Source organism: Ambystoma mexicanum, chromosome 1p (genome assembly GCF_040938575.1).
Source record: "Ambystoma mexicanum isolate Mex_15411 chromosome 1p, UKY_AmexF1_1, whole genome shotgun sequence".
NCBI classification, from domain to species: Eukaryota; Metazoa; Chordata; class Amphibia; order Caudata; family Ambystomatidae; genus Ambystoma; species Ambystoma mexicanum.
Genome location: NC_090921.1, coordinates 197,995,769 through 198,009,557, shown reverse-complemented (window position 1 = coordinate 198,009,557; position 13,789 = coordinate 197,995,769). Strand labels below are relative to the sequence as shown.

At 43.7% G+C, this 13,789-nt stretch overlaps 1 protein-coding gene across 1 annotated transcript in view; it reads left to right on the top strand.

Moving 5' to 3' along the window:
- The first annotated feature begins 3,496 nt into the window (after positions 1 to 3,496).
- The window catches only part of LOC138466920 (extracellular calcium-sensing receptor-like), a 33,396-nt gene continuing 23,103 nt past the window's right edge, over positions 3,497 to 13,789 (top strand). The window contains exons 1-4 of the mRNA XM_069607232.1: positions 3,497 to 3,573; positions 4,434 to 4,725; positions 5,107 to 5,916; positions 12,767 to 12,820. Coding sequence (XP_069463333.1) covers positions 3,497 to 3,573; positions 4,434 to 4,725; positions 5,107 to 5,916; positions 12,767 to 12,820 — 1,233 coding nt within the window. The remainder of the gene's footprint in view (positions 3,574 to 4,433; positions 4,726 to 5,106; positions 5,917 to 12,766; positions 12,821 to 13,789) is intronic.

Sequence of the window (13,789 nt, the reverse complement as noted above, 5' to 3'; positions counted from 1 at the left end):
AGACTCTGTTTTGCCTGCAGCAATGTCAGTTTCATGGCCATCCAATTGCTCAAGATTCTGATTGCCCTAATTGCTTGAACTGATATTATCTTCGCCAGATCACTGAATGAGTACCCAGAGGCTGATAGCTCTACCCAGACATGAGCTAGGCACCCTGGACAAAAGGGAACCAATCACTCAACATCATAGCATTATACAAAAACCAAGCAAACACACGCGCAGCGACACTGCTTCAACTAATATTACATCTTTGTTCAAAACGCCTTTGCGAGTTTTATTTTGGGCAGTAGAGGTGGTGCTTGACATTGCAAGCGGCAGTACGCATACAACCACCCCCTCTGAAAGTAACATATATTTCTTCGTGCAGGTTGACTGTACAGATTGGCACAATCCCATTCAAAAACCTTTTGCAAATTAGGCCGCCATATTTTTTGAAGCCCATCAGATTCAGGCCTAATTAATATTTATTTTTTTGTTGGACCTCCTACTAAGGAGGTAAGCAATTGAGAAGAACCTGCAACAGAGCCATTTAAAGTGGGGCACAAAACTCACTGCATGTCATTAAGAGTTTCCTGTATTCCATGGGCTCCTGGCTGCCCTTCAACTGTCTTGCCAGTTAATGTAATCCCAAACCTGCGGTACATACCCCCTCTTGCCCTTCCCCCATGTTTCACAACCAACTTCCAGCTATTTAAGTAAAAGGCAATACATATTATAATAACAGTGGTTTAACAAATTCCAAAAACATACACTCTTATCCAGAAGTTTATTCGGCACAAGGTTGCATTCAATTAAAGACCTTGACTAGTCTGTGCCAATTGCGGCACGGCTCATTTGTTGAATGTTCACCAGTTTTGCGGCCTTCATGGACTGGGAGTCTAGGCTGGTCCTTGGCTAACCCTTGCATTAAGAAAAACTAGATGATTGACTTATGCCACCGGTATCTGTGGAATGACGGGCAACACTGTTCCTTTCCCTTGTTGCATCAGTGCAATAAAATCACTGATCAGCTGAGGTCAGGCGGCCCCAAAAAGCTATTGGCGAGTAGAATTGAATGCTTAATTTTGGTCCAAGAGTTCTTTCCAGGGTAGAGGCATCTTCCAAACCAAGACTGCTTTAAATGCAGTCAGTGCAATGGATGGGTCTGGGAGCGGCTCACTGATAGCAGACCTGCGTTTCTTGGTTTGGTGGATCAATGAATCGGAACTTGCCCAAGAGCTGTAAAGCCGGGGTGAGATGATACCTTCAAATCACCTTCTATACGCAGCGACGCGGTCAAATGGATCGTCCTCAATGCCCACCCTGGTCTCAGAGAGTGGAGCTAGCATGGAAACCCCAGCATGAGTTATGGTTGCGAAACATTATGAGGTCTATGGCTGGTCCCCTCCGCACCTTCAAACATCGCCGTCAGGAAGGGAGAATCTGACCATTCATTGGATGGTCTTTGTTCTGAACGTTGCTTCCATAAGTGCCAAGGACGAGTATGCTCGTGCTTTTTGCATAGACTTGCATAATAGCCTTTGCAGTTAAGGCGTTAAGGGTTGGAAAGAACGAATGCTTCATGTGCCTCGTTGGGCCACATTATCGTAGATTGCACTTGTGCAAAAAAGCGGAGCACATGCACTTAGCACTAATGTTGTTGCTTTGTTAATGGAGAATGGTGCAACAGGCTTTGGCTCCAATCAGTATTATCTTAAATGCTCTCACCTGGGGAATATTGGAGCAGGCTGTTTTATTTATGATGTGTGCTGTGTAACATAAAAAGACATGTAGTAGACTACGCTTGTGTGTTATGCAGCAAACATTGTGCACAAAAAGATTCATGTTTGCCGGCAGGCAACACTTTTTAGATAAATTGTGTCAGTATGCAAGCTATACCAGTGATCAACCAGTGACAAGATATGATCATTTAAGGCAGTGTCTTCTGCCAGATGGAGCCACTCTGATGTCTTGAGGGCAGTGTGTCCCTTTCAGGCCAAAAGAAAGAAACAGGCTCAGTAAAATGCCTGCAAATACACAAGTGATGGCTGGGGAAAGGGGGACAGCAGATCAGATCACCAAACGCCTGGCTTCCCTCAGGGAAGGGGGCTCGGCCGTGAAACCCTTGTCAGGTGGGAGCTACCCGCCTACACCCCAATTTGAACTTCAAAAATAGACTCGATTATGGAAATTCAAATTGCCGTCTTTGTTCACTGTGTTCTCACTCCCTCAGGCAAAGGGCAGGGCTTGACTTTTCACCTAGCTGAGAATGCGTGCGCATGCATACAGTAGCAATGGCAAGCCCTGGACCCTGACTGCTGACCCTCACATCTGTGCTGCTATCTGTGTGCACCTTTATGTTGAGTGATTCACTGCATTTGGTGTGCCCGTAGCAGGTCCCCGGGGCAGCATTACAGCCCTGTGTATTGCGGCCCTGTGTGTGTGCCGTGCGTGTGTACACCAGATAGCACTACAGAAAGATTAGCCCAGGTAGGGGTGGGGGTGGGGCAAGCCACGAAAAAAGTCCCGCTACTAGACATACAGACTCACTCGCCCCCAAAATTCCCAACTCTACCCCAATCTACCTTTTTGGTAACATTAGTGGCAGATGGCATTTTAACACACAAAAACTCTAGAACAATTACAGATGCAGGAAACTCATCTATTAGAGCTCTGTCCAGGTGCTTTGTGCCAACATACATGCAAACCTCCTAATTTGCAAATGGATTGCACCAAAAGAAATGACTTCACACAAATGGACATCGAAAGGAGCATCATCAGTCTTTGATACTTTGCAGCATCATGTAAGTGACTTTAGAATAAGTTGCCATATTTAAGCCAAGTGGCAAATAACTTTGTGGTGCAAAATACCCAAATTGCCCTATTATCATATATGGAGCAACACTATAGTCATTAGGCTTTTTTAACAGCTTGATATATTAACATAAGCTGTAGTGAAGTAAATAACTTACAGAGCTGCAGATAAGACATAGTGTGATAAAATGATTTGTCCAGGATCGCACACTTTGGTTAAATGGTGAAACCGGGATGTGGACAATTTAAGACACTGATCAGGCCTAGTTGACAGAGATATTTATTCAGGTTTTGCTTTGCACTTCATGTACTTAAATAAAACTTTATTCATAGTAATGCCTTAGAAGCAAACCACATTACATAATAAAATATCCTTTCATAGTAAAAACTATACACTATATACCTTGTCATAGAAATATGTGTAACAAATCGAGTATGGCTTTAGTTGTATTCTCCCCATCCTGCATGCAATGTCACAATAGCATCATGATGATTAATGTGAGCCTAACAAATCCCCCTTGAGTTTTAAAGCCATAGTAATTTCATAAAGCATACAGCATCATGCATACTTCTCACTTCTGATCACTCCCTCCCATTCCCATTTCTAAAGGGACAAAGGTCCCTGCTAATAGGCCCCCACTCTCATCCCCCCTCACATCATTGCCTAATGGCTCACATTGAAATGCTCTGTTGACACAGAACAATGCGACAGCTCCTCTACTGCCCACAGCTGCATGGGACATTGTCCTATCAGCAAGCAACCTCTCCCGTTTGGAAAGGGTAAGTTGTCCAGAACAATGAGTGTGCTTATTGCTCAGCACACATTGTGCTGCCAGCGGGACATTGAGATGCTTAACAGGAGAGGTGTTCCACTGACAAATACCCCTGTTTTGCTCTCAAAAGAGCATCTGTGGGCGCAGCTTCCCCTCCATGCCCCCCTGCTCGGTACACCACTGTTGGAGGGGTCCAAAGAGGGGCACATGATTTCAGAGGAGAAGCCCCCCATGCCCCACCCTAGCGACTGCTGCTTTTTTAAAATCATTATAGTTATTATTATTATTATTATTATTATTATTATTATTATTATTATTATTATTATTTAAATGTTTAGATCTGTGCACATTCCCCAGTTATCTCCTGGAGCTAGGGTGCACGTTAGCAATGTCAGAAATACATTACATAAATAAAATAATAAATACCTAAGTAAGAGGTGATGCAGGAGTCACACAGCAAAAGTAACACATAATCAAGGAGATGGGTGATGGTTCTGTAAGCGAAGGGACACGCTCACCAAAAAGAAAGTGTGCCTTTGTGTATGTGTGTGTGCGTGTGCGCGTGTGTATGGGTGTACGTGTGTGTGTGTTTTTTTAAAAGCGATGTTTATGTTTGCGAATGGGTTAACATAGTGTGCTTATAAACGGTGGCAGCACTCTTTCAGTTACATGTCATCATCAGCCGCTCTTTCTAACATAATTAGGACAACACATTCATAATGTGTTTTGCTCAATCTAACTATTTCTGCTGCCGAGTAACTCTACTCTCCATACATGAAAAGTGAATTTCCAAGTTTCTGTTATAGTCATACAGCTCTCCCTCGTCCCAGTGTAATTTATTGTATGATTGACTGCTTTATATTTCAGGTTTAGTGCACAGAACTACCAGTGGTTTCGAGCCATGACCTTTGCCATTGAGGAGATTAACGGGAGCACCAACCTCCTGCCCAACATCACCCTCGGCTTCTGGATCTACGACTCGTGCATGATGCGACAGCTGGCACTGCAGGGCACCTTCTGGCTGCTGACAGGGCAACAGGAGGCCATCCCCAACTATCGGTGCTGCCGGATCCCACCACTAGCCGGCATTGTGGGCGATGGGGGATCATCTAACTCCATGGTGATGGCACGTGTGCTGAGCCTTTACCGAACCCCCCAGGTATTTTCCAAGTTTGTATGTGCTGTCTCTTTGGTTTGTAATATGTTGTACTCTAAAGTGTCAGAGAATGGTTGGAGGCAGAGTAACCTGGAAACTATACATTTTGGTAGAAGACGATCTGAAAATCTCAGCCATACTCCAAACATTGCTTGATTGGCTAATAATTGCATAATGATTCCTGTTAAAAAATGTGTGGGGCGAGGCCCTTTGCCTAAATGACAAGGCTTCGGTCTATATTTCTGCTGCCAACGGCATTACATATGAAGCGGATCACTTTACAGACTATTCAGCAATATTAGAAATAGAGAGCACGTGTTGATCGGTTACTTTATTAGTCTCATAACCAAATTAATATTTACTATTATCTTTATTTTTAAACAGATAAGCTATTTGTCAACAAATTCCCTCCTGAGTGACAGGCATCAGTTCCCATCCTTTTTCCGGACAATCCCCAGTGATGACTTCCAGTCCCGAGGGTTGGCCCAGTTAGTGATCCACTTTGGATGGAACTGGGTGGGCCTCTTGGCTGATGACAATGACTACGGGCAACAAGGCATTCAAGTAGTAAAGCAAGAGCTCCTTCAATCTGGAGCTTGCATCGCTTTCTCTGAGAACATTGTGCTCAACCAAGCCGACAGGAACGCCTTACACATTGTCCGAGTCATTATATCCTCCACCGCGGATGCCATTGTCATCTTCGCTCTGGACACAGGCCTGGCACCACTACTGAATGAGTTGGCATTACAGAATGTAACACAAAAGGTGTGGATTGCCAGTGAGGGGTGGTCAACATCTTCTCTCTTCTCCATCAAGAAGTACAGAGACCTTCTCACTGGCACCATTGGTTTTGCCGTTCACCATGGAGAGATGCCGGGCTTCCAGGAGCATTTCACCAGCATCCAACCTTCATCACAATCATGGGACATTTTTGTCAGCGAGTTCTGGGAAGTTGTGTTTGGTTGTCAATGGAAGATCCATGGGACAAACACAACTGTACCATGCACAGGAACCGAGACACTAGATGATCTTCCAGGTGTATATGATGCAACTAATTTAAGGATCACCTACAATGCCTACAGCGCTGTATATGCCATGGCCATGGCCCTACACAATCTAAGTTCATGCAGAATAAAAGAAGGCCCATTTAGTCAAGGGGCATGTTCAGACATCCTGTATTTAAAACCATGGCAGGTAAGGTCTTCACCTAGCTCCACTCACTTCCGAGTAGGGATTTCTATTGTTTTCAAGATTCTATATGTTTAAGTTGTTACATTCTATGGTGTATTCATCAATAAACTCTGTATCTCATCTTCGTTCTCCCTGAATGTCTCTCTCCAGAAATCTGTGCCTTCAATAGGATCGCACCTGCCATACAAGCAAATTATGACTGTGTCACAACAAATACATTAGAGAACCGATCTCTGCTCATATGGCACTGTAGAACGAGCAATGTTGTGGAAGGCTGCCTGCAGAAGTCTGTGCCCTACACGGATGTCCGTTCTTTCCTCCCCCCCCCCTTGTCATTTGTGGGGTTCCAAATAAGAACTGCTGTTGTTCTATCACAGGTCTAAGGTACAAAGGTACACGCTAGGCTCAGCGAACCTCCTGTTAGCTTCTCGGCCTTTCCCACTGGTTCTAGAGCACCTGTGTTCAAACGTAGCTACACGCCCTAGTTATTGCCCGATTTACCTTATTGGGAACTGTTAGCTTCTCTGCACAAAGGCACTACCCTCTTCTTCCACTCCTCCTATTTTGGAGCTTCCCAACACTTGCCCTCCATCAGCCCCCATTACTAGGAACAGGAATACAGAAGCACTGTTAGTCAGGGTCCATCATGACTCCTGCTGAAACATGGGAGTCTCCATAATCCCTCCCTTTTATCATGGCGATTCCCATCAGCAGAATCCTATGCCGGTAGATGAAAGACATACTGCACAGTCCATCTGTCCTGTGCATCACTTGTTTCAGTTGTGTTTTACCTAAGTGACTTGTGGCCTACCTGGGTTTTTCTTGGGTGCCACATTTACTGGCTGTTTACTGCATGGATGTTTTTTGTTCTTCCCAGACCAAGTGATCTGGATTTTAGAAATGTTTACTGCGCTGTAAACATGGCCAGCGGGTGGCTTTACTTCACTCATTCATTTCTACACCTGAAAAAGACCTCAAAATTGAGTTTATGTCAAAAACAGTAAGGTAGTGCTTACTGTTTGAAATTTTAATTAGGGGTTTCCACCGTATAATAGGCGGGAGGGGTGGCAATGAACCCATCACTAATAATACAGGCCCATGGGGGAACAGAAGTTGGAAAAGGGGTCACAGAATGATCACCCTCAAAATATTGACCCCCAATCCTTGACGCCTTTATGCATTTACTTTTTACGATGTCAGTAAATAAGAAAGTCCTTCAAATACCTAAGAAAGGATCTGGAAAAATCATAACACAATATTTGCCGATGGTGGTCTTTCTTCACAGCTCTTGTGGTAGTTTGCACATTCAGTATGTCTATGGACGTGGGGTCTAAACAGGTGCAGGAGGCGAAATTTGAAGCAAAAAATCTGGCTTTTTTAGAATGACTTCCAGTGGGAAAAGGGTGACTCTTGAGTGACTCTGTATCACTCCCATTCGTGTTCAACACTACAGCCCATGTTTCTGGAGCGATAGACAGAGTGTACATCCCTGGTGGTGTACTCCAATCAATTCACAGATGCAGGATGGTCAGACCAAGTCAATAGTAAAAAGTATATTTTAAAAACAGATGTGGTCAAGGCCTGAACCTGCTACCAATGCAGAGGTTTATGGTATAGAGCTTGAGGAAAGCATGGTAAAAGTAGCAATTAGGTCTTAGTAGTATAATTTCACATTCCATAACATAGGATCGTGTTCCATTGCATGAGGGCCACCTTCAGCCAGTGGAGGACTTTGTAGTGACGGGACAGCTAGGAATTGCAGGCCGATATTTATAATAGGAAAATCTCAATTACACGTTTCTACAGTCTCTATTAAACGAGCAGTCTAAGACTATGCTTTGCTGGTAAATTCCTGGGTACATTTTAGTCCACAATGAGCAAGTAGCAATGTTTCAGAAGACATATCAAACATTTAAATGGTTCTGTGTTAAAATGTGCCCAGGAAAATACAGTCATGTGAACATTAAATCAGCAAAACGTTGTTTTAAAAAATGTAGTCATTCAATACAATCAATCCAACGTGTGACCATGTTGCCAGTAATAAGGTCGTCAAAAAGCAATTTTGAAATAAACAAATGTACAAGGGTGTAACCCTAAATACGACCATACCTCTAATGAAACCTCCACAATAATCCCACCTCCATGTGTAAACCTTTCCCTAACTCTAATTACAACCCTTATTCTACCCTGAACTCTTACAGAACACTAACCCTCCAACAAGCTAAAGCATTTTTTTTACATGTTACTCTATACAAATTGAATGGAAAATGAACAGTGAAAATATGTTCAACCCCATTGTTAAAACAGAAAGAAGATATTGAGGCTGAGTACCCCGAAAGGAAATACACCAAACACGGGTTACAAAGGAACATACAAAAGATCTTTATTTTATACTGAACAGTTTCAAAGGACAAAGTAACAGATAGCTATCGTCCCTCAGTACAACACAGCGAACTCCAGCGTGGTTCGGTGTGCTCAGGGAGTGGGACTGTACATTAGAAAAGTTGCACTCTTTATACCCTCGAAATCACGATATTCAACCCATTTCCCAGTTAATATTGGTTAATACACTATGGATCTAGGGTTCGTGCCGAGTTCGTGCATCTGTACATTTAGGGTTTATCTTTAATGTATTCACTAACAAGCCTTAATGGCAACGGTATATCTTAGGATTTCATGTAAAACCTTCTTAAACAGTTTTATACTATATAGTCAAGCAAGTGTTCACATTTCAGTATTTGAATAAATTGTGTTTAACATATGCTTGTGGATTAGCTTCGTTGGTGCAAGTAATCCTCTACACACAGGTTAGCGAAGGACAAGGTCTCAGTTCATGACCCCAACATGTAGCCTGCAGGCACGTTATACATTAGTTTATACACAGAGGTCAAGACGGCCATGTTGCATTCGAAGTGTCATTGTCCACCATCTTAGAACACAGGGTGACTTTAGAGGGAGAGCCTAAAATGGCGGATAGATCTAAAATGGCGGCTGCTTACACTGATCTAAGGTCAAGACCTTGCAACGCGGATTTCCACGCAAGTGGCTTATAAACAGCTTGGCGTAGGCCAATACACATTTATTCATACGGTATAGGAGGCACGATACAATTTTCCGTTCGACAAACCCTCCTTTTGGCCTATGCCAAGCTCTAAACTACTTCTGGTCACTTTACGAACAATTCCACGTCTCAACATCCATACACCCTGAATCACTGTCAGAAATATCTATTGCCATTAGATCGTCTATCAAAATCTCTTCCAGCACATACTGTTTGGAACTCTTATCTGGGGCCTATACCTTGTGTCCCATTGTACCTATCGCCTGTGTGCAACATTCCCCTAGCATCGAACATATACTAGGTAAACACTGTATACAGCAACAAAGAAACAACATAATTCCCAAAATGATCAGCAAGACCAAAAACACCTTCCAACCCCAAGATCGCAAGATGTCCCAGAACCAAGCGCTAAGATCCCAGTTTCCCTCGGGAACATGCACTTCTCAACTAATGACGTGCAGATTTTGTATTGCCTTAAAGATAGTTGGGGAGGAATCTGGCACGAAAACACAGCAAGCGGACCCCACTAATTTACACACTCCACCACGTTCTGCCAGAATGACATCTAATGCCATCCGGTTCTGAAGTGCTACTAATCTTATTGCTTTCTGTTCTAATGTCATATTATAGAGTATGTCCGTGGTCCGGTTGATGGTTCTCTCCAGTACTCTCGCTAGTCTCCTGATGTCTTCGGAATTCGCAATATGTCCACAAAATGGCACAAATGATTTCGCTACATCTCCCAGAACCTGTGCTGGAGTGTCACCATTCTCGTCCCGTCGTGGACGAGCCTTTGAAACCTCTACAGAACTAGCTATGAATACCCCGGGTAACAGGATGACTAAATAACACGTTCCCTGCCAATCCCTGGGTAACCATGGAAATGCTATATTACCGCAAACAAAGTAGACAGGTTCACGTACATATAAAGGTCTGTCTTCCCCAGTCAAATTCGCAACGTTAGCACGACCTTTAAAATTTCCCATTTACTGAGTACCATTCCTCTGTATGCAGAAAGAAACTGAATCGATCGGGGCTATGGTTAACAGTGTACGAAGGAGGCATGACATCCTTATTGCCTATAGGAGCCATCTTGAAAGAATTCAAAGATTGAAAAGGACGAGAAAATCTATCAGAAGGCCTAATAGAAGCAACGTTGAGCTTGCTCCTATTCGTGAAAAGCGAGCATCCCAAGGGCATAAGAACACGTTTCTCAAAATTATTCAAATTAGTACCATCAAAGTTCCCCGAGATGCTATTGTTCCATCGGCCAAAGAATAGTGCTCTAAGAGAAGCATAACAAGCAGTTGTCAAAGGTAAAGGATGAATATACCAACCTACCCCTTATCCCCGTGTTGCGGTAAATGTGAACAGACCCAACAGTTGGATTTATTAAAGATGGCATGTGTAGCATTCATGATAAGTAATAATGTGTTGTTATAGTATCTCTGTCTATGCTGAGAGTCTCTAGGAGATAAAGTATGCAAATGCACAAAAGGAGTAGGGACAGTGGGTACATTTTCAGTCGGTAACAAGGTTTCGAATGGATGCGCTTCTTCCAGGTACCAAAAATTTAACACAGTTACTATTATAAAACCCATTGTCATTATAAAAAGACAGCAGTACATTTTCGGGGCCCAAACAATTTGTCCATTCTCATTGCTGGTCACACGATCATTTATCAGTCCTGTACGAGCGGTAGCGGTTGCAGGCATTGCAGTCTTCAAATGAAAAAACCCCAATGTTATTTGCTGGCGACCTCCTGGCCGAGCGACTTCTTAGTCCTTCCACAACCCTAGCCAACAGAATCCCCTTTTTCGAACAATTAATTGGGCAAAAAACAAGCCCTTGATGATTTTCCTTTCTTCTTCGCATGCACAGCCGAATCGTGCCGTAAGTCTATTTTCTTGGATCCAAATTGTACCTCTTTGCCCCCGGTACTGATTGATCCGAGAACAATGTGTCGTCACTTCCCGTTGGAAGCGACGTATCAAGAGCAAGTGAAGATGCAAGATCCAGAACAACAGTTTCCGGAAACGAAACTTTTGGAGATTGTGGAGACAAAATGACTTGTTCCCCAGGCCTCACAGGCTCAGAGAGAGACTCTGATGCACTCTTGTTGCTGTGTACTGCTTCGGGATCGTTGTTTGCAGTATTGGTGAGGGGTTCTGTTTCTTCTATATTGTATGGCACCGGGTGTGGAAGCCTCTTGACATGCCTCGCGTGGATCTAATGTTTTCTGCCTGCGACGCGCACTGCAGTCTGTGTGACCAGCAGGACCGGGAACGGGCCACGCCACTGAGGTGCAAGGCAAGAGGATCGTCCAAATGCCTTCGTTAATACCCAGTATCCCGCCTGATGCTATGACCTGGGCTCCTGTATCGTACAGGTAAAGCCTCTCACACCTGGTGATAGATCAAATACAGGTTTTTAGTCCACTGGCTACAGTAATCTGAAAGAAGTACATTTTCAACATTCTTTAAGGACCGACATATCGGAAGCTTCCAGATATTCGCAGGTCTCCCCATTACCATCATCTCATTTTAGTTTGGTGTCGGCACACGTCTTAGCGAGCTTGTTCTTGATGATGCCGTTGTGTCTTTCTACTACTCCGGCACTCTGAGCGTGTCTGGCCGAATGGAACCGTTTGTCGATTTGTAATGCCGCACATATCTGCAGAATTACAGCAGCAACAAAATGTGGACCATTGTCCAACCAGATGACTCTTGGTAGCCCAAACCTAGGAAAATACTCTTTTAACATGGTTTTTGCCATAGTCATGGCTGTAGCGTCTTTAACAGGAAAAGCCTCAACCCATTTGCTAAAAGCACAGATGACAACTAACACATATTTCAAGTTATTACACTGTTCCATTTCGATAAAATTAAAGTGGATAACCTCAAAGGGGACAGCAGGTGGACCAAAACGTCCCCTGGGAGTTGATGTTCCCTTTCCCACATTATGCTGTAAGCAAATCATACAATTCCGAACATAACGCTCAGCTATTTTAGAGATTTTGTCATTTGCCCAAACTTTCTCCAACATTTGTGTAAGCTTCCGGGCACATATATGGGTAGGGCCATGAGACATGAAAACCATCATCATCACGTATGCGTCAGGAAGTAGCCATTTCCCTTCGACTATGTCCACCCAACACCCATCATCATCATGTTTCCCCAAGCCTTAAGCCCATTTCTTGGACTCTTCTAATGTGGCATCGGCTTGGATATCCCTTATGGAATCAACACCCTCATCCATTGCATAGGCATGCACAGTCTCCCTTGAAACATGCATTTCTGCAGAGAAATTGGTGGCAGTCTGCTTAGCTATCTGATCAGCAAAAGCATTCCCTTTTCCTATATCATTTATAATCTTTCAATGTGCTGAACATTTCACGACAGCTAACTGAGTAGGGAGTGCAAGCGCTGAGAGCAATTGTACTATTAGGGAGCCATGCTGAATCTATGTACCATGTGAAGTTAAGAACCCTCTTTCTGACCAAAGTCTCCCAAAGTTGTGAACCACCCCAAAGGCATACTGACTATCAGTATATATGTTTACTGTAAGCCCTTCGGAAAGTTCACAAGCTCGGGTCAGTGATATAATCTCTGCGGCCTGCGCAGAGTTATGTGTGATTCTCTTGGTTTCCACGACCGTGCTCAATTGCATAAGCAGCTGTGGATGTACCATCCGGAAGTTTAAAGCAGGAGCCATCGCAAAACAGGTCCCCTTGTGGATTATTCAAAGGAGTGTCCTTTAGATCAATTCTACCCTTTGTCTCTTGTTCGGTAGTGTACAGACAGTCATGTGACTCTTCGTCACTGCAAGCAGTATCTTCCGGAAAAGGTAAGAGATCTGCCGGATTAAGAACACAACACCTCCTGATTTGTATGTGGGGAGCAAACAAGATCAATTCATATCTCGTCAACCGTGCGGAAGTAAGGTGTTGTGTTTGAGTTCTGGTCAATAGAACATCTACAGAGTGAGGCACCATCAGGGTTAGAGGATGGCCTAGGACCATTCCCTCACTCTGTTTTACAGATGCAGCAGCGACAGCTCACAAACATCTTGGCAAAGTGCATGCTACAGGATTAAGGGCGGAAGAAAAGTAACCGCATGGCCTATTGTTCCATCCATGTTGCTGCGTTAATACAGCCAAAGCATCCAAAATCTTGGATCATCTTATCCATCACATTCATGCACAAACAACACAAAGGCCTTTTCATAGTTTGGTGTGCCCAAAACTGGTGCCGAGCACAATGCAGTCTTGAACAGATCAAATGCTTGCTGGTGCTCCATGTTCCACTGCAATGGTGAAGAAATGCCCTTCTTCGTCAAAGCCAAGATCGGCTTAATCACTAGTGAGAAGTTTGGGATCCATAACCTACAGTAAGAAGCCATTCCATCAAGGCTGCAACTTCTTTCTGCGTATTTGGGACAGACATGCCAGAAATGTGTTTTATATGTTCAGGTGTCAACCTTCTTCCCTCCTTTGACAGGAAATAGCCTAAATAGGCGACCTCCTGACAACAATATTGAAAATTTTTAAGCAAAGCTTTGTGTCCATGTTTAGCCAGATGTATAAGTAATAACACAGTGCCTTCCTTACAAGCGCTCTCAGAATCGGAAACCAAAAGCAAGTCATCAACATACTGAAGCAATGTACAAGTAGAGGGCAATTCAAGTTTATCAAGCTGTTCTTTCAAAGCCCTACTATAAATTCAAGGACTTTCCGTGTCACCTTGCGGTGCACGGGTAAAGGTGAATGAGCGTCCCCCTAAGGTAAACGCGAACAAGTTTCTACTGTCCTTGTGT